The sequence below is a fragment of the Polyergus mexicanus genome, unplaced genomic scaffold (genome assembly GCF_030449975.1).
Source record: "Polyergus mexicanus isolate NDT 795.1 unplaced genomic scaffold, iyPolMexi1.0 SCAF_19, whole genome shotgun sequence".
NCBI classification, from domain to species: Eukaryota; Metazoa; Arthropoda; class Insecta; order Hymenoptera; family Formicidae; genus Polyergus; species Polyergus mexicanus.
In genome coordinates, this window is record NW_027223339.1 from 2,003,971 (window position 1) to 2,028,725 (window position 24,755).

Genomic DNA, 24,755 nt, shown 5'->3' on the forward strand with positions numbered 1-24,755 from the left:
GTAATATTGAATATGCGGCGATAAATTAAATCCATTAAATGATCGTGCGTCAGAAAATGTTATACTTTGGTTACCAGATTTAATGAGAACCGCACTGAGAATAATAAAATGTCATTGTCATAATTTTTTTTTTGCCGCAAAATGAAACTATAATACAAACGTATCTGCTGCTCATATAATAATTGATGCGCGCATACTCTTCTCTTTCTCTCTCTCTCTCATCTAACTTGAAATAGACAGCAAAGAGAAAAAATGAATATCACACCGAAAAAGAGCTTCTGTTCTAAAGTAAAACTCAATCGCAATTTTAAATTGGCCGACAATCTTTTTGAGCAATATTTTTTAGACTCTTAAGCAGATGTAGACCAATTCTAAACGATATTCGTGCCAGTAATTTATAGAGCAGGTGAGAATTTTGCTAATCCGTAATAAAAATTTCAGATTAAGAATATACAATATTAAACAATATTCAGTCATTAAAATTCAAAGATCGCATATCTCAGGATATATAAAAGATAAAACATAGAAAATTGATCGAAAAGAAACATATACGTACAATTGTTTTTAAATATAGCAAGCAAAAATCTTGAAGTGATGATGCATTTATAAATTGAGCGAAATTATTTCGAAAGACCTTTCGTGATTCTCCGCATACCTTGATACCAAATCCCCCGACACTCGTTCGTTCTTATAAATGATAAAATAAAAATCAATAGAGCAGAGTGAGAGAAACGCGCGCATTACGAAATACCGCTTAGAGCTTAGAGCGATAAAAATCGACGGTGAGAAAACAGAAACAGTAGGGGCTGAGAATCGAGATGCATGCGCATCACTGTGACAAAAGCGCTCGCGTATACATGTACTTGCTAGGGCAGCGATACGGCGCAATCCATCTTTGAAAATCTCTCGAGGCGCATTGCGGATCGCGGAGGATGCCCTCACGTGGACGAGCGGGATAGGGAGGGAGGGTGCGCAAGTTGCAGGGAATGAGGCTAAGATGGTGGGAGAGACAAAAGGAGGATACTATAGAGGAGAGGGGGAGAATCTCTATGGTGGCAAAGGGGCTCTGCCCGGCGCGTGTAATTATCGGTCAGATCGCTATGCGAACGGATGAATTATAACCGTCGGTGCGAGATGCCGCGCTCGCCCGAGGCGCGCTCGCTCGCTCGCTCGCTCGCGTATCGAGAGGAGAATTGACACTCGGAGCTACGCGGGTTATTAATGTCTCATTTGCATCGGGGATAGATCGGTCCGCTTTATTAGGAGTTTATTCCGCGACGTATATATGTATACGCGAAAGATTCGCCGCGCTCCGTCACTTGACAGCGAGACACAATTCGTGGGCGATGTGCGATACATCAAAAGTACGCGCATCCGTAATAATTCTTTTTACTGTAGAAAAAGAGCGCGTTTTCTTTCATAATACACATTCTGCGTTGAATGGAGAATTTACATTTGTTTAAGAAAGAATTTATTAAGCGAGAGAGGGGATAAGAAGATGTGTTGTAAACATTTTCACATAATTTTTAACGATATCTTTGATTACATTCTCTCTCTCTTTCTCTCTTGATTAATCTTTGTACAGTTTATAAAAAATTATTATTATTATTCTATTAAATCTTCACATATGCACTCTCTGACAAATCTATAGATATTATGTAACGGATTTGATTCTCTTTCTTATCCGCGCGAGTTTATGTAATCTTGAATGAATTTTCTTACAGATATTTACCTAAAGAATCGCGAATGTAAAATAACAGAGCGTGATTTTGCGATGCCTTGACGGCTATTTCGCAACGTCTATCGCGAGAGAAGGATTCAGCGTGAAAAGTCTCATGTACATACGAGTACGCGGGAGAATATCTGGCCACATGCACGGTAATTCATCCACGCCTATGGTGATAAAGGATTGCGCAATGAGCAGTGTTCTCTCTAGCCTAGGATAAAACCGCGAATCAGATATAAAGAAGGGTGTTTCTCTCCCATGAGAAGCTTCTATAAATCAGATGGCTGTCCGTGCACGACGTGTAAGAAACGAGCCGGACAAGCTGAACACGCGGGTTTATTAATTAGTCTCATAGATAAAGTCGTGTAACGGTGCGTATCGCGATCTTCATTCCGCTGTATCTTTTCAGCCCGCGCATTGTTCCGATCGCGCCTCGCTATCAATTACACCGATTATTTCGATACGCGGCCGGAAATGTCGGTTTAATGCAGCGCCGTGTATCTCGTATTTTCTTTCTTCCGCGGTATCAATGGCCGTGATAAAACTCCACCAGCCACGGTACGGTATCCGGTGATCACGGATTATCACACTTTGTAAGAAACGTAATGCTTGTAATAAAAGTGTAATCATCATGTTGCGTTGCCTTGTGACGGGATATTCACGATCGAATCCCATTTTCATTCGTCTGCACAAGAGAATATACAGGATGCTCCGAAATTAAATGTTAAAACTTCGGCAGCGTGTTGGGGATGGATAAATTAAGAAAAGAAGTCTTTCAGAGATTTGCTTGTTCTTGCTTCGTTTTGTAGAATATCGCAAAAAAAGAAACGGAAAAAAATTTCGCTAGAACACATTACCATAAAATAATATTAAAATTATATTAGGCCTATTGAAAAGTGAGATAAAAGTTATAAATCATAAAATTCAAGAAAGGAGATTGAATTAAAGTTCTCCTGAAGTAAAATTAGAAGATTATAAATAAGTACGCGATAATGCGAGATTATATATATTGTATCCTCTTTACTTTAGTTTATGTTATATTCTTGTTGTTATTAAGGAGGTGACAATAAGAATAAATAAATAAATTGAAACGAATAAAGAGCACTTATTTTCTCACTTATTCATTATTTATGTAAGTAATAAATATTTAAGCGAACATGAGTTTTTTTGATGAAAACTTTTTTATTTCTCTTTTTGTGATTTTTTTTTTCCCTCCCCCAAACGAAGCAAATCTCTAAAAAAGACTTTTTTTATCATATACTCCCGAAGTTTTGACATTTAATTTCGGGACATCCTGTATGTGAGAGATATCTATGTACTTTTTGTCCGAGTCTACAAAAATCTGTCAACTAATAGATTTGTCCTCATCGAGATTTTTTGATCGACACGTTTGTTTTACAATTTTATAACGTGCGACTTGCGTTAGTCTCAAGACAATGGGGTATGTTCGTATATCGGGCACCTTCCTAATCGATACCCGTGCCGATTCTCACGGGAACGATATTTAATCTTTCGCTAAATTATTCTAACGGTTTGTTTATGAACTGGTGAGAGAGCCCGAGGGGCTCCAAGTGTGTGCGCGATTAAAGACGGATGAATGAACCGCACTCTCTCTTTCTCTCTCACTCTCGGCCGAGAAAACTATTCTCGGAGAGTGAACTGCGCAGAAGAGAGACAGGGAAGGGAGAGGGGTGTGCTTATCGAGTAATCGAGATAATTATATATTTTATATCGACTCGCGAAATTGATCCGTGTGATAATTATAGCGTTTATAAATTGACGCCTTACCTTCGTAACACGCCGCCGAGGAGACTCGCGTTCAAACATTCCGGTGGCGATAGCCGTCTTTGTACCTCTGCTACCGTAACTTTGTACTTGCTGGTGCTGCTTAGTAACGATAATCGTCCTGGGACCGAACAGAACACGTCCGATGGTTGCGCGTTTCCGGACAACATAGCCTTCTCGCTCCTGTCCGAAGGTTTCATATCTGCAAAATTTATATATAGCTTTTAGAAGTAGCAAGATGACTCCAAGATTCTGAAAATGACAAAAAAGTTGACTAGAAAATATATATAGTATTTTAAAGATATCATAAAGAAATAACAATATTCATATATATAACAAGAAACAGGAAACTATCTATTGACAGAAGCGTTGCTTTAAGAACGTTTTGGGTATAAAATAACAGCAAAAAGCTGTCAAAATTTAAAAAAAAAAAACATTTTTCATACACATTTATACTGTTTAAAAAATCAAAGAAATAAATCTGGATTATGAAAAGAATTAAAGTGTCAGAAAATAATATGATTTTTAACGTCTTTGCAAAAGAAACTAATTACAAAACAAAAAAACGAGCAATTTATAGAAAGATTTTGGGTTAAGTATTTTGCTACAATCTTTAGTAAATAACTTTTGAAGGAGTGAATCTACATATCAAATGTTGCACAATTGTTTATTAGAGTTTGATTAATATATATGAAAATTGTTAATAATATGAAAATTTTTATTTTGCTGGAAACATTTTTTTCTTATCAAATTTGTCAACAAATATCCGATTTTCCATAAGGATCAATAGAAATTTTACATTTGAATAATTTTCAAACCGTTAAAAGAATTGTTCTCAGATTTTATAGAGATAGAAGAAACAGTAGAAAAGTCATTCATCATTCATTCATCGCTTTCGTCAATATTTTGACATGACGCATACATCCTTAATAACATCTTAATGTTGATAAAATCATAGATGTAATGCGCTTAATAAAGAAATATAGATAAATTGCCTGTATCCGAGGTAGATAAAAAAATAAATTACTTGAAGATAACGTCCTCTTATCGCATATGTATCACCCATTTGATTTATATGTTTTTTAATCGCAGTGATAAGTTTTATTCGACATATTGCGTGCACACGATGGGTATAATCGTGAATCGCAAAGCTGTCGAATATCACGAATGAATATCATGACATCATTCATGATGACACTCGTCGAGATATATTTTCAGTTCGCACCTGGTAATGAACTTCTCCCCTCAAATTATCGATAAGCATCATGTAACGGCGCGACTTAATAACGCTAATGGATAGAAAGATTTTCGAAAGTTATCAGGTGGCCCAATGTATCCTTATCGTGAACGAGCGTCTAAACGAGTCTTATATTAATGGATAATTCATTATATTCCGAGAAATGATATGAAGTAAATTCTAATGGGATGCACCGATCAATGTCGCATATTTCGTAAGATATTGTTCGACTTCTATCAGTTTTCATTCTCGTCTCCATGCCAGAAATAATCAGTATCGGACGAAGGAATGCAATAATCGAGTTAAGACTACTGTTAGTCCATTCTTCCATAGGTCAAAGTGAGATTCACGGCTCGGCGAAGGAATATCGGAACCGAAGAGCTTCCGGTCCGAAATTATATTATACAGCCCCCCCTCTCTCTCTCTCTCTCTCCCTCCCTCTCTCTCTCTTTCTACGTGTACGTGTGTTCGCGTGCGTAACCGTGATCAGCAATATCTTCGGCGAATATTTTAAATTCGTCCGTACCGTTCCTGTTTTAGTTCCTATGCATCGGATAGCCCCGCATTATTGCATCGTTGCCCTGGAATGCTTAATATCGTGCCTTGGGGCACGGACAAAGCGCGTTATTACATGGCAAAGAGATTGGTCAACTTATAACGCGGAACTCTTCATCTTCGCCAGTGCACGAAGGGTGTATTTTGCTTCGAAATTTTATATTTTTATATGCAAAAGAACCGCTAGACGAGAGACAAAACTCGCTCGTGCGCTGATTTTTTTTCTTTTTTTTTTTTACGTATCAAGAGAAAAAAGGAATATACAATTTTCTATAATATTCTAAGAATCTCTTTTTAGAGAAAAATCCCATAGTGTACGTCATGTATAAAGGATGCGATGTAATATAGCATATTAATATTTGTATGGCATAATGAAGAAAAAGATGGGGTAATCTCGCTATGAGCGAAGGAATTCATTGTAGATTTTATTGTTTTAACATCAGCTAACCGTTGCTGCGTTTCGCTTGATTCATCGTTCGGGACACTGATTAGATGCACCATCATCATCCCGTTAATGTCAGCGTGTTATGACAGATACACGGGATGGCTCTATAAATCTAACCGATAGGTATCTCGTGGCACTTTTGCGCCAACGTAGCGTTCTTGGTTTATCGCTCTCGCGATGCGATTCGCCTTCAGTTTCATACTCGTCGAGCGACGGTGCCGTTGTAAGCCGAGGCACGCATCGTTCGGATACAGACGGAGAGATCCCGCTTGATATTCAAGTATGGCGAAAATAATCCTCGTCGTTGTCGTCATCGCAAGCGAGGAAAGGGGGAAAGTAAGCAAGCTGTCTGTATTATCTTTGACTGTCGGGTATCGATCCGATACCGGTCGATGTCTAGATCAATACAGCCAGTCAAACGGATAATAAATCCACCAAATAGGGTCGACTCTTGTCGTGCCCGGCGCGCTTGTAAATTATAATGTTCGAGAGGAAGCGGTGATAGAGAACGGTCCTGCGTAACGGTCCTGCCCGCTGGCAGCAGCGTTAGTCGGACAATTTGGTAACATCGAAATGATGTCGGATGAGAAAGAGAGAGAGAGAGAAAAAAGGAAGAACGATGGGTGTCGGCGAGTACACGATTTCTGTGACTCGCGTCAAAGATGCGACATCTCTTCGTTTTTCCCCGAGTGTGACATTAGTGGATGTTAAGTATGGGTTTTACATATAATCTCTTTTTTTCCAAACGTTATACTTTGGTACTTAAGGATCGACGGGACTTCAATGTTTCTCTTACGCTGACCTCTTTCTTTGACTTTCCTTTTCTCATTCGATCGCTTGACTATTTTTCCTAAAATATGCTTATCGTCCTACTTCGAGAACGTTAGTACAAGATTTTAATTTTCTCCATTCAAAGAATTATTTATTGTATACAATATAAAAAAATATTATCCGAGATGATATAAATTATATTTTTCTGCCATACAAATAGTAATTGATACTGCACTTTATTGCAATATTTTGTTTAATTTTAGTATTCTGAATAGGATTCATTATAGACTCCATTGAATTTTTTTTTTTTTATATATATATATATAAAGATATTATTATCCCTTATAAAATTTATATTCTCTCTTTACCAATTTTTCATCTCCTTTTATCAATTTTTTCAATTTAAGCGTTAAATGGCGTTATTTTTTCCATATTTCAGGGATTATCAAATGATTGTGTCCGTATATTTTTCCGAATAATAAAATTATGTGAAATTTATGAATACATAAAATAATCTATCGAAACTGTTCTCGCTAGAACCAGAATTAAAATCTTATTTTGATAAAAATCTTAGCTGCTATAAAGAGTATTTTTTGAAAGACAACAACGCGTGCTTTATTTAGTTATGTACGGTGCAACACGGTGATTTCGTTGTTATATATGTATGTATATCATTTAGAGAGGCATAAGTACTGCGAGCATTTCTAACTGTCTCTGATGTTACTATCTCGAACACTTATCTCGATTCTAGTAACGGTTTACGAACGTATATTAATTTATTAAATGGGAATAGCTGGATCTGCGCTTATTTCATCCATAAGGTCTACACGAATAGTGCAGAGCGTATAATTATCGTGAACCTTTCTCTGTGCGAATTGTGAAACTAGCTTACTCGATTGACGGATTATCACCATCGATCTCTCTATCACCAATTAATTATTCATTTGTCACTCTATCTAATAATTCGGCAACTATGTCAAAAATAAGTACATTTGCAAAACTATATTCCAAATTTTAATAAATCGTAATTAATTTGAATTTTACATAAAAAATATACGCTTACATTTTAAATATAATCTTCTTATATAAAGTGTGTAATTGATAAATTCAATATTTCATAGCATTAAATGAACAGATGCAACACAAAGATAAGTCTTTTGCATTTCAAGATTTCAGGGAAATGGAAAAATTAATAATGGTAATAAACAAATGATAATCTAAAATTTTATCTGACAGTGAATTGCATCTTCAAAGATTATCTGAGTCATCGTAGTAATAATCACGAGTATCGTATGTACTTTTCCTCTAGAGCGAGATAGCCAACCATATATGATGCACGTTTGAATATTTCTCGTGAAATTACCTTGTTGCTATAATCAGAATTTAGATAACGTCCAGGAAGTTTTAACACTAGATAATTTATCAATGAGTAGATAAGTATGTACCATATATGCAAACTGAAAACGAATTGTCGGGTGATTATCTCCAAATTAAATTGCAGGCCGACAACATTATGCAATAAGATCTTTAATAATATTTTACATATTTGCACATGCAATCTGTGGATAGTTTGCAAACTTCTTTCGCAGTTAATTACCATCTGCGAATTCTTTCGATTATATAGCAGTCTGAATCACGCGCGACCATGACACAGGAAGCACTTTACCTTCGTAAAAACTTTACCTACGTCTTCGGGTTCTTATGTATCTGTTCCAAGAAATGTCTCCAAAGAAATGTGCAAAAAGACCTAATTATTCAGGGGTATAGACTTTTTTCTTATTTTTAACTATTATACAGGGTGTCCCCAATTTAAATGGCAAAACTTCAGGAGCGTGTAGGGGACCGAAAAGCTAAGACAGAAAGTCCTTTAGAGATTTGCTCGTTTTTGCTCCATTTTGGAGAAAATCACAAAAAAAGAAACGAAACAAGTTTTCGTTTTTTTACTTATTTATTTATGTTATCATCTATTTAATGCAGATATTGTTCAAAATGTTACCCTCTTGCATCAATGCAAGCATTACGTCTAGCACTGACCTCATTAATTGCAGCTAGATATTGTTCTAGTGATATTTGGTGCGCTGCATCTATGATTCGGTCTCTTAATCGCTCTCTTGAATTGATTGGCACCGTAAAGGATAACATCAAATATTTACATATGTAAAGAACCTTGAAGCAGAAAGTTTATTCGGTGCCAATCGACTCAAGAGAGCAACTGACAACGAGAGATTGAATTTTTGTAATTTTCTCTAAAATGGAGCAAAAACGAGCGAACCTCTAAAGGACTTTCTTGTCTTAGTTTTTCGGTCCCCTACACGCTCTTGAAGTTTTGCCATTTTAATTGGGGACACCCTGTATATACAAAGTATTAGCAAAATGACAAGTGAGTAAAAATTATAACGCCAGATATATCGGTTTCCTTCATGCTTATTTAAGAAGATTTAGCAGATTCAATTTGCATGATCGATGTTTTTATTTATAGCTAATTTATTTATTTATTTATTTATTTATTTATAGAAATATTGCTTGAAGCGATTTACGATTGAGAAATGCGCTATAACGTTTATTGACGTGCGATTTGCTAAAACCATCATCCACGAGTCGTGGGTGGTTAATTAAATTTTGCTTCGAAGTTAATAACACGAAAAAGTGATAAATCGATGCAGCCGCATAAATCAACGGCTCGTCTCTTCTCCATCGGCTGCTGAGTAACAGATCGTCAAGTAGTTTACCATAAATGGCAAAGCCACTGCTTTGTACTAGACTGATGTTGGGAACAGCATGGCAATTACAAACGTCACTAAAGCGCAATAACATTGCCGAGAGTCAAAGGTGATGACAATAAGCGGTTGCTTAGCCATCAACAGGAGTTTGCTCGCCGTTTCTATTTTGTAGCTCGCATACGTGTGACAGAGATCTGGTTAAACAAGATAGATACGATGAAATCGCACAGATGAAATCAGTGCGGAAAGATTTGGCCGCCCGTTAGCGCGATAAATGCGTCTATATTTGTATGATTTAACTCGTCGGAATTATTGGCTAATCAATATTCGTTGAAACAAGGATGAATAAGACGTCGAGTTACTACATCTTACGACAATTATACACGTGGATCCTTGTTATTCAAAAATTCAACTTAAAAATTCACTGCTTGTTAAAAAAGTTTTTGTTAAAAAAATCTCAATATTTTTATTCGAAAATTCAGACAAGAATGTGTCTGAATTTTTAGAAAATTTTTTACAGTGATTATAATACAATAATAAATAAAAGAATCATCCGTGAGAGGGAAAAGAAAAAGCATCGAAGATGCTTGTACCAATACATCGACAGTTCGAAGATGCGATATTCTCGAGATTAGATTCACTGCTTGCTGCGATCAAAGAAAGATCTCATAGTCGGCGGTTAAGTAACGCGAACTTACATACAGCCCGCACCGCGTTGCACAACGCACGCGGGCCGGTTTTGATCGCAGGTATTCTCTGTCATAGAGCCGCGTTTCATAGAATGTTTAACGAGATAGATCATAAACAACAATGATCTGAGGCGGAGATTCGCTCGCTCAGAGGCCGACTGTTCTCCGTTCACCGTCTACCATTCAGCTGACCGAGCGACCGCCATCGATTGCCCTTTCTTTCTCTCTCTCTTATCTCGCCTCGGGATTTCTTTTGCATTACAAGGAGTCGTAACAACTGCGTCCGCGACGGCTGAGGAAGAAATTAATCGTTCTTGTACACGCTCGCGTACGCAGAAAAATACATGGTGTGGTACACGAAGAAATGTAGCAACGGCGTCGCAAATGCGAAGCTAAAAGCGACTCGTGTCCGGCAATGTGTATATGCGCCGTTTATTACAAACTCCCGTCTCTTATAAATCGCCGTCGCTTTTTTTCCCTCTCCGTCTCGTCCTACTCGTCAGTTTCGTGAAAGAGTAACGAGGAAACGTTCTTCTCGCGATTACGATGAATTTTGTAGTGGTCTAGGTATTTGCATTTAATCGCATTATGCTTCCTGATGATTCGACCGCATCTCTACTCTGATCCGATGACTTGTTAGAAAAGTCTGCTGAGAGAGAGACATGAATATATGGCGATCGTTCACAGTGACAGTGTTCTATCCTTAGCTAATAGTGATTGCAGGTCGAGCCGGTGTAATTTTCATTCCAACGGAAACGATTGAGCTGGGAAGCTACGGCGGCTTCAAGATGCCGTTAATAAAGCAGTTGCGATAGTGTCACGCGTAGAGACGCACACGCGGTTATCTCGGAAATCGGTGATCGTGCGAATCAAGAATGCAGATACACAATAATACACAAAATATTTATCGATATTGCAGTCGCGCATCTAAATTGCAAATACGAGCACGATATGTCATTAAAATATTGTTATTAAATATTTAATATTAAAATATTAAATATTCGAGAACCTCGAGATTACAGGATATAATTAAAACAGATGTTGTATTGTTCCTTATTACTGATTATATCATAAATAACGACAAGTTTACTTGTAAGTTACAAAGTTACTTAATTGAGTTATTAATGAATATAATATATAAAGAATATGTTTATATTTATATATTTTATTTTTCATTTATAATTCTTATTTCAAATCGAAAGAGATTTATATTTCTTAAATCTTAAGTCTCATCAACATACAAGGTATTTACATAATTTGCATTAAAGGATAATAATACGATAAAATTACGCGGTAAAAAGTTTGCAAAACTCGCGACTAACTAGTTGACCCACTAGTTGATACATTCAAGGTGGCGATAAATATCGTATGCTTGATATAGCACTTTAATTGAATCCGCTAAGACAACGAGATAATAATGTAATGATATGTTCCAGTTAAGGTAAAATAGCTATGCTCCAATTTAATCAGTAATCATCGATGAATGGACGAAAGTATACGATCGAGGTTCTCATTATGAAACTGTAGATTCAAAAAAAAAAAAAAGAGAGAGAGAGAAAAAGCAAGAACGTACATCTCCTTCAATCCTGTCGCTTATTCTCATACGCTGTCCTTTAAAATGTATATTCCATTTATGTTCTATTACACTATATCAATTGTTTAAAATAATGATTTTTTTATTATCGCTGCAAAAATAATAGCGAATGTTTTATTTAAAAGATAAATATCCAGAATTTAAAAAGACAATAATAATGCTGTTACGGGATAGTTTGATGTGTTGATTCGTGTTAAAAAAAAAAAATCCAATTTCCATCATGTTTGAAATAAGCTTTACTTCCCGCATAATCAGAAGTCGAGAACGAATTATATCAACATTAGTAAATGGAGAGAGAAAGAAAGTCTTACAACAATATATTAAGCATTTTTTATGGACACATAGATAAGATATATGTTCAATGGCTTTGATCGAATATGTGAACCGGTATATAATTTCCGATGATTGGCACCACATTAGAAAGCTATTTAAATCAAATTAATAATATGTAGAGAGAGAGAGAGAGAGAGAGAGAGAGAGAGAGAGAGAGAGAGAGAGAGAGACAAAGAAGGTGGGAGAAAGTAAGCATAATAATCGTTTATACATACAAAGCTGTACGTATGCGTACCATTTCTTTATGAAAAATGATAACGTAATTGTACAGCTATACTAAATTAATTAAATAAACGATTGAGGAAATATGTAAAATTTGAAACATTCTATTGTATATAAAAATTTGTAATTTAGATGGAGAACGAAAAAACATTTATGATGAAGAAACTACGTGCTTGATATATGTTTCATTTATGATATTATTTGTCCCTCAAATTAAAAAGAATAAAACAGATATGAGAAATATGTCAACCTGAGAATAAACGGATGAAATCATATACATATATCTCTGTGCAATCAATATATCCGTTCAATGATTGAGCAATGACGCAGCTTGAAATGTTCATTTAGATGTACTACAGATAACACACAAATTGATATATATTCATGACTTGCAGATTGTACGCATTAAAATTAGCGCATGTTACACGCGCAACATCAGATTTCGTTAATATTATTTAAAAAATAATTATCTATATTAATTGCTTTTTTTCATTTTCCATTTACTCAACATTCATATAAACTCTGCATTATACAGTATATAGCGAGATTCTTGTTTAAAAATAATCAAAAGTTTAATGAAAAAATTTATATATATATTTAATTAAAAATAAGAATTTAAATAATAATTAAACCATCTAAATATTAATTACAAATTCTAGCATATACACGTCTTGCGTGTGTACGTTGTTTCCTTATATTCTAACACATGATTCTATTGTGTCCGGATCCTTAAATTCTATCAAGATTGCTATGATTACTAAGCTTATAATATTTTTATTAAACGTGGAACTATTAAAAACAAAGCGATAGAGAGAGTAGAAATAGAAATAGATACCAGATTATAAGATACATCTGAATATCAAAGTAGGAAACGGAGACGAAAGGAAGCAAGCAAATATACTGTTCGATGATAAACGGCATAAACAAATAAGCATGTCGATTCCGGTCGTTGATCCACCTACACATCGTAAGTTAGTAAGAAGAAACTCTCATCCCGATGCTGATGTTTGACGATTCACTATTATCCATAGCCGCGGGCTTTGTTTAAAGAAATCATTTCGTACGCGCGATGCGATACATCGTGTCCGTAATTTTAATGAGAGGCACACCTACGTATGAGTTATGGTAAGATTGTATAATGCAATTAAGAGTATATTGTATATATATATCGGCATAAAATTAATATAACCGTAATATTTACAAAGTATCGACAGACGATTATTGCATACATTCGTATGGATTTTGCAAATGTATCGGTGTACTCATCCATCTCGCGGATCTAGTCTCGTTGAGGATCGCATCCGCATCAAGGCTGGACCGATAATCTTGCGTAACTTCTATAAAAACTTTCCTGAATAATCTGTCTTAACCGATAGATAATGCATGATTTTTATTCCATTTCAGTCTTTTTAAATAAGCTAAATATCTAAAGCTAATCGGGTGATAAATTAATATTAAAAGATATTTATCTACTCGACTATAAATAACATTTACATTAGGATCAGATGATTGATACCATATAAAGTTGCAACGCGTTGCTACAAATAAGAAACTTCTGTCTAACGAGAATTATGAAATAATTCTCGTATTCAATATTCTTATAAAGATTAATCAATAATACGATTAACGACTAATAATAAAAATTTTAAGCGATATTTAAAGATTGATAGCCAAAAATAGCAGTTAATAAATACATCTTGTATTTTTTTTATCTCTCGCAATTTGTATTTCTATAATATAACTTTCTAATTCGATAATTATTAATTGACAAGATACATTTCATGTAAAATTACAAAGTTACAGGTACGCGAGCCACTTTTTTTTTTTTTTTTTTTTTTTTTTTTGTAACATACATAATACGCGCACGAAGTTTACGTTGCAGCAAAATTAAATCCGCGTTTAGCAAAATTCTTCTGATTACCCGGCATTTACATCGTGTAACATTTCGTGTTTGATAAAACAAAAGCTCGAAGAGCTCTACTGAACGAAGCTCGAAGACGGGCACGGCACGCGCGTCAACATGCGAGACAATTATTGCCGCGCTATACGTGACTGCCGCTATACAAAATATACTTCATCTGCGAATAGCCTTGAGCGCGAAGCCGGGGCGCTTACACGTGCGTCCTGGACACGCACAATTTCCTGGGCAATCAACCGGGCCGGAAACTTAACCAATCGACGCGTAGCAACGACTTCGCTTACTTCTCGACCTTGATTGGTTAGCTGGTGTGTGACTGGGGTGTGACTTTTCGACCCTAAAAGGACTCTTCGCCGAAGAGGGGCGGGAGAGGGGGGGGGGAAGAATCCACCTGGGCCCCCGGGGCAACTACGAGCAACGTGGTGATCGTTAATTTCATTAGGGGCTGATTTTAGGAGTTTAGCTGCCTTATACAAAGATGGTGGCCGCCCTCCATTCGCGCAGGATGGTCCCGTCCGCGAACAATGCAAAAGGTACACCTCGAAAAACCCCTTTCGATAAATGAAGACTGGAATCGATCAGCGTATTTTCTTTTGACGGTTGTCGATTGAAGAGATTTGAACTGGACCCCCAATTTTCACGAGAGTTTATATTTGATAGAAAAAACATATTTCTGGTAAATAGAAAGGGAGCGAGGACTGTTATCAATGTTAATCTCACATATCGTAGATTAGAATGGGCGGATTTAGTAATGGCAATGAAGAATCGGTGATTGATGCATTCATTCCGGGTCCCGAGGAACAGTAAAGTAAATATCGAGGTAACATGTAATTTGAAAAGAATCGTTAAAGACGCACGAGTTATAAAACTCGCTACACTTGCTTCTGTCACTCCAAGACTATCATTCCAAGCGGCGATGTATATCGAGACAGCTTCTCGGAAGCCGGTTATACAATTATCGCGGCTTACCTTGGCTCTGTCACTTGACGACGACGACGACGACGCGCTCCAGTTTAACTTTACTACGATGTATCGAGGACGAACGGATTCTTTCTACTAGCGTCGAGACACGCGCTAATATTTGATTCTTAACTACATTTAAATTAGCAGTCGTCAAAAGATCTTTAATAATCGAATCAAAATTTTGACAACCTGTATAAAAGAAACGCGTGTGTTCTTTTTATATCTTAATCAAGTAATATCAATATATTGTACTGAGATCTATAATTTCCAACGGTGTTGGTACGACTATCGTATTATACTTGCAATATATATTATATTAAATATTGTGCTATTACTTAAAAATTTTCGGATCTTTTTATGTATTAATTATATTTTTATTTGATTTATTAACTTTTAATTTTCTTAAAAATACGTATAGATATATTTCGTGCTTAATAATCTATTATTTTTTTCTACTCTCATGTAATCGAAAGAATGAATTTTATTATAAATTGATTCGCAATGACTTTTTTCCGAAATAGTTTTATTTTTTAATTATTTGCAAAGGAACTTTATGAAAAATATATTATAGCTCGTATATGCGTGTGAAATAAATATACGATTTTTTGTATAACTTGTAACAACTTATCGAAAGCATTCTATATCAAGTTCTATGTCGGAACTTTCCATGGAAAGTTCTGTCAGTCAGTCACAGTATCTTTATTTTATTTTAGTTTCGTATCGATCAATACATGTTTGCATTTCTTTTTAAACAACTATGATATATATATACAATATAACAAACTCGAGAAGAGAGAAAAATCAATCCGAAAACTGTTTGTTTTCAAAAAAAAAAGATCTTCTACACAAACCACATGTATAGTTTTGAAAAGCGAAAGTTAAATTTAACAATCTTAAGGATGTTCTGACTGTACGACAGTAGCGACATTAGCAAAAGGCTGTTGAAATAAATAAATAAAAAAAAAATAAAAAAAATAAAAAAACACCAACATTTTTTACGTTTATACGTTTATACGTTTAAAAAATCGAATAAATAAATCCGGATTATAAAAAAAAATTAAAGTATCACAAAATAATATGGTTTTTAACATCTTCGTAAAAGAAAATAGCTGTAATTAATATCTTTCCTAATTTATAACAAAAACTTTTGATTGTGAATATCTCTTGAAATCAAGTGCAAGAAAGAAACAAACAAAAAAAAATGAGTGATTTACAGAAAGATTTCGGGTTACAATAAGAATTTTTCTACAATTTTTAGTAAACAACTTTTAAATAAGTAAGTGGATCTAAATTAATTTTTGTACAAATATTTATTACAGTTTTTTTAATATATGTGAAAATTTTTATTTCGCTGGCAATGTTCTTTTTCCTATTTCAAATTTATTAATAAGTGCTACAATACGCAATTTTCCATAAGAATCAATAAAAACTTTAAACTTAAATAATTTCCAAACCATACATCCTTAAACCATTTCAAGAAAACATTTACATATTTTTATTTCAAATTTGCAACATATTTAAACAGAGATGCTAATCTGTACTTTATATTTGCTAATTTATTTAAAATAAAAAATGTTTCATATATATATATATATATTAATCTACCGTTTCTGGCACAAAATTATAGTGAGCATTAGAAGTAATTAATCGTTCAAACCAACGATATGTGACAGAATCAAGTGTAGTGAGTTTTATATCTCGTCTCTTTTTCATAAAAAGTTATCGCGTTAGTTATAAATTTTTAAACAAATTTCATTCAATGAGAGAATCTCGAAGATATCTTAATCGAGAAAATCAAGAAGCGGCGGCAAGGTGCAACATCATCAATTATAATGCTATTTCTTATTTCTCCCCACTTCCATATAAATCGGGATTAAACCGGAACACTCGAAATTGCTCGAACAAGATATTTAATGTACAGACGTCTAAATAATATTGTACGGGTATTGAAATTAATATCGCGCATATTTCGCACCAGTTTTGGAAAATAAAAAAGAGCATGGAACGGGAAGACAAAGAGGAAGGCGCGCGGCCGAGAAATAGAGAGAGAGAGAGAGAGAGAGAGAGAGAGAGAGAGAGAGAGAGAAAAGAAGCGAGAATAGAAAAAGACTGGGCAAATAAGCTGTCGGCAGGACGAGTAACGAGGCATATAATAACCCTCGGTGACATTCGAACAAACAGCCATCTGTAGGGTAATACCCCTGTGGTGAGAAACGCCCCGAAAACTACACCCCGCCAAGAAATTACAATGACAATAAGCGAAATCCGATCCGCCCGCGGGCACGCACCGTATTTTTTTCTTTCCCTTTTTCCTTCACACCTCCTCTACGCATGTTACGTTACGTCCTTTCTGCGATTCTATGCGACCTGGCAGGCGCTCTCGGCCATTGTGCGACGCGACGATCCGAAGAGGCGAAAAGAATTACATCGTGAAACACGAGGGTCGTGTCGCGTAATACGTTTGTGGGCCGTACGAATGTACGAGGCTTTCCAAAGTACACGTTTCCGTCAACGTTTCCCAAATGACATCATCGCTAAATCGCTATATCGATGTACAATTAGATTTTCTCTCTACAAAATTCCATATTAATGCAATGATTACGCATAGAGAGAAAGAGCTTTCTTATAAATATCTTTTACATCGGTCGATACAAAGCGATTGAGATTCATTTATCCTTATTTGCTGCGAAAATAATTTCACCGCTGATGCTCCCCCAAAAATTGAAGATGGTTAACAATTTAATTATTAAAGAATTTAATGCAAAATTAAGTCACAAAGAGAGAAAGTGCGTGATAACTTCGATATGCTCTGTCGGCTAAAAATGCTCTGACGGAAATTATTGCTACCATATTGGGATAGCGGTAACGCGGTACGATTTCGTAATTAATTCACAAATCGAAAGTTACATATCTCGACCATAGGTGTAATGACAAACCGAGGCTTCTCCATAAGTCTTCTCGGATCAATGATCGGATACGATCGGTCTAGCTGAGCGTGATACTTTCGCAAGAGACGCTGGCCGCGATTCCATCTCGGAGATTGACGCGCTGACGAGAGAGAGGTGGTGTATCGCTCGCGAAATTGGACGTGGTGCAAGTTTCCTTATAATCTGCCTCTCTCGCGATTCGTAAAACATCCTCCTTCTCAGCGGATCGGTAACTCGCTCAAAATTACGCGATCGTGGTCGTATAGAATCTTATTCATCCGATCAAAAATTATACTCATGTGAAATAATTTATTTGAAAAATAAGTTAGACGACGTTTTTTTTTTTTTCCTGATATAGCGAATAGAAATCTATTTTATCATAAAATTTAGTGTCTCGATATTTAGATTTATTTAAATCTCGATTATTAACGTTTTCCAAGAATTCACATACGGAGTATAATTTTATTATATAGAGACTTTCCACGGGAAAGAAGCTGCGAATTAAATTTGACCGTGTGCGGAGTACGGTAGATAATTTATCGTACTGCGATTCACGCGATGCTCTCTTCGACAGAAAATCCATTTGTGCAGCCTTTTGCGATCTCTATCGCGGTAAATCGGTATTGCAAGAGGAACGACTCGTTCGCGTAAGAATGTGCGTCACTTTTATACGCGCGGCCTTAAACTTATTTTCACAAACGGCCTTAAAAATCTGGCCTGCATACCCTTGACACAACGAAGAGATAAATTCTAATTAAGGGTGACAAGTCGCTTATTTTATATTTCCGGTTGCGCAGCGATCGTTTTATATCGGGATTATACGCTGCTGCTTGCTATTTCGAGTTGCTGCGTAAGTATTTATCGGCGACGTGCGTTGCGTTTTACATTCTTGCGACGTGCAAATTTACTCGAGGAATAAATTCCGAATCGAACGATCCCGCGATCGAAAAACGGCAAGTCGAAATTAACTTTGTGTTACGCACGATGAGATTATCTCACAATTCGAAAGTATCTTTATTAGGAGGTACGTTAGATATGCACATGTAAAAAATAACATTGTTTCCCCATTTCTTAAAAGTCGATAAATAACAGAAGTAACTAGAACGGTCATTGATAATATTTTATTATTAAACGCTAGTCTCTATTTTTCTTTCAGATTTATAACATAAAATAAAAAGATAAATATAGGATATAATTAATGCTTCTACTCACTTTTTAATAGTGGTAGGTCGTTCATGAATCCTCCATCGTCCACGTTTGTGTTCTAAAAAATAAAAAATTTAATCTTCTTAATATTTATATTGTATATTTTGTGCTAATCATAAAATAATACAAATAATTTTTTCAAAAGAGTTTTCTTGAAACTGAATTTGTATATAATATATAATTTCATCGCAATCTTTTTAAATACCCTTTACATCATAATATTATGATATTCCAGCATTGAATAAATCTATAACGTCGGACCAAAATCGCAAGATATTTTCCAAAAAAAGAGTCTTAATATTTAATATTCAAAGAAAGTATTTATAGTCTTTGATATATTTAATATATATATATATATATATTAGAAAAATTAAAGAGTAACGAGTGAGAACACTTAATATTGTGCTAATATAGAGAGGTTTCCCCTTTAGTACAATATCCTTTTCATAAAACACATACTTTTTATATACAACGAATCGACTGCACGAAATATGCTTGTGTAAGACAAAGAAAAATATTTTAACCACAGCAAAGTAAAACATATTTGGCAACATTCCGTTGCGCAAGCCTACGACATTCTATTTAATGAATGCTACAACTTTTGTTGTTAGCATAACTATCTCTGTACATTTTGCAAAAACAGATTTGAAAAGAATCGACAAAAGTTTATTTTGCGGGAGATTAATAATAGAAATTAAACATAGAAAATAATTCTAAACTTCGAAACTATATCTTCTTTTTCCTGTTCCATACTTTCTTCATTCTCTGGATACTATTCAATTTAGATCCTGATGAAAATAAATTCCACGTAAAATTGAAATAAAAGTAGGAAAATTTTATCTACTATTTTTTATTAATATACTACTTTACTTTAAAAACTAATAATACATCGAAATTGTGAACCGGATCGAAACCATCCTTGCGTGCATCCTTGCATGCCTCGATGTATGCAATCTTGCAATATTTCTCCAATAATTATAACGCTTTCCAGAGTCTCGCGGCTTTTTTTTTTTATCGGGGTGAGAACGTCGTCGAAAAAAACGACATCGAGGGATGTGATAATAGAGAAAATATGTTGCGATTACGTACATCGTCGCTCACCTGGGGGTCGTCAACGAGGCTGCTGTGCAGAACGAGGTCGGTTTGGTCGAGGCCCGGAGGCGGTAAAAGGGCGTCAGGACGACGTACGGCGCCGTACTCGACACCCCTTCCGCCACCGCCACCGCCACCACCTCCGCCACCGCCGCCTCCGCCACCGCCACCGCCGCCTCCGCTACTACGTCCGCCGTCGTACGGGAACGACGAAGCGTGCATGTTCTGAAATCAGAAGCAATGTTTCAATCAGTCTGATACTTTAGTTTTAGCGACACATTTTCGCTCGCGATAGACATTTTGAGAAATTGTAGAATTACATAAGATATCAAGACTATGTCTCGATATTGTCTTGTCTCGAAATTCAAGACAAAATTTTTAATTAATTATCAAAACTAAGATTGTCAAGATTATCGGTTTTGAAAAAAAATTAGGATATGTATATTTATCTAAATTTCAGATGAGAAAAAATCACTATATCATAGACGAAATTTAAAAAATTTACTTGATAAATAAAACCATTTATTTAATTAAAAAATTTTTAACTTTAGTCTTGGTAACTAATTCAATATATATATATATATATATAATGATTTGGGGGAAGTAAACGAATGATATAAGTAGTAATAATTATCTTAAATCATATTACATATTATTATGTTAAATTATGTTAAATATTATTTTAAACAATTGTTTAATATTCGATAAAAATTGTTAATAAAATCGAGACCAGACAATACAAGACAAAATTTTTGCTATTAAGATTCACCCAAGACTGAAACAAGATTTAAGTTTCCGAAAATTTTCAATACCAATATTTTTACGAATATGGTCTTGTCTCATGCAACCCTAAGAAATTATGTATGAGAAATGTATATGTATTTCCTAAATGATATGGATAGGTGTCTATTACGTTTAAACTACAATTGAAGTGACATGAGTCCGAATATATAATTCATCTAATTTTCTTTATTTTTGGGGAAGAGAATATTTTTACGTCGAATGAAATTTTAAACGACATAGCAATTTTACATATGGTAACAATTTGTTTAGAGGGATACAAATCAATCGAGTTCGGAAACTTGTCTCAGGATATATAATATTCAGCTCTCATTAAAGTTAAAGCTAAAAGCTAAAGCAATTGCGAATATATGATATGGAAATAACATGCGCGAAGATTAAAGCCGAAGTTAAAATTTTACAGCTGAAGCTACGTGAACGTGGACATCCACGTGGACGGGATCTAATTCGATATCCGTGGTAAACGTTAATTCAGTATCACGGGGAACTACACGGAGCGGCGATAGGTGGTAAATAGGTAAAGGCCGAAGGTCGGTAAAAGGTTGCCATGTCTACGGGAGAAAAATTGCCTCGATCATCGGTATAACGGATCCGTGACGGTTAGGAATCTTCGCTATATCCCGCGTGATGATTTTCTACTGTATTTAGGATGATAATGAGAGAGGAAAACAGTGAACCATAATCGCGCGCTGTCATTAGCGAAACATCATCCGCAATTAGTTCTCAGACACGGTGTATAAATTACATGTCCATTGAATATATTTACATTCTTATTCATATTTATTATTGAATGTGATGCGTGTAATCACATTTCTGCGCAATGCTTGCGTAACATCTGGTAATAACAATAAGCGCCGTATTTATTTAATATATTTTGTATATTTAATTTTTGTCGATGCGACGCAGCATTTATTTTTCGGTCATTTTCAGTTTCTTTAAAATAGAAAATTATAAGAAATGGCTGTTGATGCAAAGAAATGTAGATGAGTTTCGGAAAAGGAAACGATTTTATGTTAGTTTATTTAGTCATATGACAAAACATATAATGTGACCGGTCTATGATAAATATAATATACCGCACAATCGACTACATAATATTTTTTATGCAAGAAATTGAATTTATAATCTCAATTGAAAATTTTTTATTCCAATATATATAATAATTTTATACATATGTATAAATATTACAAAGATTATATTATAAAAAATATGAAGATTTTTCAAAAGATGTTAGACAGATCGTTAATACGAATATCAATAAATTAATGATTGCTTCATTTTAATTATCTTAGAAAGCTTGTGAAAAAGTCTTATCAATTCAAAGGATATAATAGTAAAAGTGTGTGTAAAGAGAATAAAACTTATATTTTTAAATTACAAAATCGAGCGTGCGTGCAATGTTTTCCTGTTAGAAGAACGAGAAAGATATGAATCTATCCTTTCAGGTCACGAAATTACTATCTTACGTATACATATTTCAACATTCGCATTACTCTCGCCATATTGAGAAATGGATGATGACTCGTCAAAAAACGTTATATATATGTTCATCGTACTGTCAGACTTAAGCTCACGACAAAAGCGCGATTCATGTTTAAACAAAACTCTTAAAAAAAAAAAAGATGAAAATGATCGAAGATATCATGGTATCTTTCTTTCTCTCTCTTTCTCTCTCTCCGTCGACCGATAAATCACTATAAATTCAATAAACAACGGCATATAGATCCAAGAGATTCTATTTCCCTTTTCTCTATTTCATTGCAAATTCTTCATCGGAGCTCATTTGTAGCTTTTCGTCTCGCAAATAATCTCAATTTACTTTGCGCGACGGCTTGTATCAATCAACGTATAATAGGGTTTTAATAGAAGGCGAAGAGAGGAGATAGAGTTGAAATCGCGAATGCGCATGTAAGGACACCGGCAAGAATCCTCTCGCTATAAATGTTCTCTTATGTCATCGATGAGGACGAACAAGTATAATAATTACTCGTGTTATTCTCTACTATAAATATAGGAGCGCGGCTGTTTAAAGTCACTCGTAGATACTTATCGATATATACGAGATGTTTCAAAAGTCGCGAGCTCCACTTTGGTTTGGCGAGCTTCATAACGCGATGTTTCCTAAATAATAATTCGATCAATTGGAATCAACAATTATTTCAATTTTTAACACTGATTGTGCTGTTAAACCACCTGAATTCTTCTATCGTTTTTTTTTTCAACTAATCTGCAAATTTCATGAATTTAAAAATTCTTCGTCAAAGTATAAACACACTCACAATATTTTCTACTTTTGTAATTATTTGTTAGAAATCGCAATAAACGTTTTATTTATCGTTCATTTAATGGTACGATGTAAAAATTCATTTTGACATGTGTCATAATAAATACGCGCGTGTATCCAGGACGATAAGCGGATACGGTAGGACCAAGCGAATGTCTTTTAAGAAACTAAATATAAAACGAATATATGCTCTCGATATTGATCACCAAGGAGGGAAAAAAATGGCGACTTCATTCAGTCTGTCCCATTTCACAGTTATATTACGAGTCCTTGTCATTATTGTTCTAGATTCCTTTTCTACGAATCACATCGTAAAAGAAATTACTACGAATGAGTCTCTTGGATTTCTTTGCCAAATCGTCCTCCCTCCGCTCGTATTCTGTCTCTCTCAATAACGTTGCAATTGATTTAAAAGTTCGCGTGCATAAAAATTTTATAATTACGTTTTTCTTAAAAAAAGAAAGAAATTTAATAAAATATCACAATTTTATTATCTCACGGTAATTTTGAGCAGCAATTCTACAGAACTCCTTCCTTGCGAGATCAATTCAGTAAATCAACATGTTCGTTTGAAGGTGGTGATACTCGGGACGTGTTGCGTGTGATTCTCAATTCCGTTCGATTAATTTGGAGAAAATTGCGAGATATCACGCGATCGCGCGCCGACGTTTTAGACACTGACCGGTCAAATGTCAACTTCAACCGTTCGAGAAGAGGGTACCCACGCGTTCGGATTTTAGATTTGTCATTTCCGTGAAATCGAGGCTATTAGATCGATTCATCATTCTAATGTAGCGTATTGCGCGTTCGAATTAGCAAATATGTCTAACGAGCCTAATATGATCGATAGCGTCGCTACGACAACATTTTGCGGAAAATTGTTTGGCAGATACGGGAGAGCATTAAGGTCATGACTGTCCGAATTCGTGTCCTATGATTAGGAAATCGAAAATTATACGTTTTATGTGTCGCGTAATGCCGACTTCATCCGGGAACTTGGACTTTCACGGGAACGAAAAAAAGTTACAACGTACGGTTAATTAACGTGCTCGGAACTGCTTTCTGGACTTATTGACGAGTCCGCGATATTTATACGTTGATGTAACCGTGCCATGCCGACTAATGAGATGAAATGTGATCGCCTTTCTCTCGTTAAACGCTTCGGTCAAATAAAATCACGTATATATGATCACGGTAATGTCGATACTGATAAATGATGGCATGATCAGTTCTCGCGAGCCACGCTACGAGACGAACACCGACGTCTCTAATATGTTCGCCTGCATTCTTGTGCGGCGATTTATCTCCTATTATGTAATTCCTTCTCGTTGCAATATCGAGTATCTACAGTTATAAGTAAATATATTATTTACGTCACGAACATACGTACCGAGAAACGCGTCGCGAATGTTTGAAATTGCTGAGATAATTCGTACATGCTTTCAGCAGTATTGCAAAAATATAAAACTATATACATATATAGACGT

The 24,755-nt window shown here is 35.2% G+C and overlaps 1 protein-coding gene across 2 annotated transcripts in view; it reads right to left on the reverse strand.

Moving 5' to 3' along the window:
• Window positions 1-24,755, reverse strand: part of Tfap-2 (transcription factor AP-2) — an 84,196-nt gene that overhangs the window by 17,514 nt on the left and 41,927 nt on the right. For both annotated transcript variants that reach the window (XM_070311364.1, XM_070311366.1), the window contains exons 3-5: window positions 20,181-20,408; window positions 19,098-19,149; window positions 3,515-3,713 (exon numbers count right to left, since the gene is read on the reverse strand). In XM_070311364.1, the coding sequence (XP_070167465.1) occupies window positions 3,515-3,713; window positions 19,098-19,149; window positions 20,181-20,408 (479 nt within the window). The remainder of the gene's footprint in view (window positions 1-3,514; window positions 3,714-19,097; window positions 19,150-20,180; window positions 20,409-24,755) is intronic.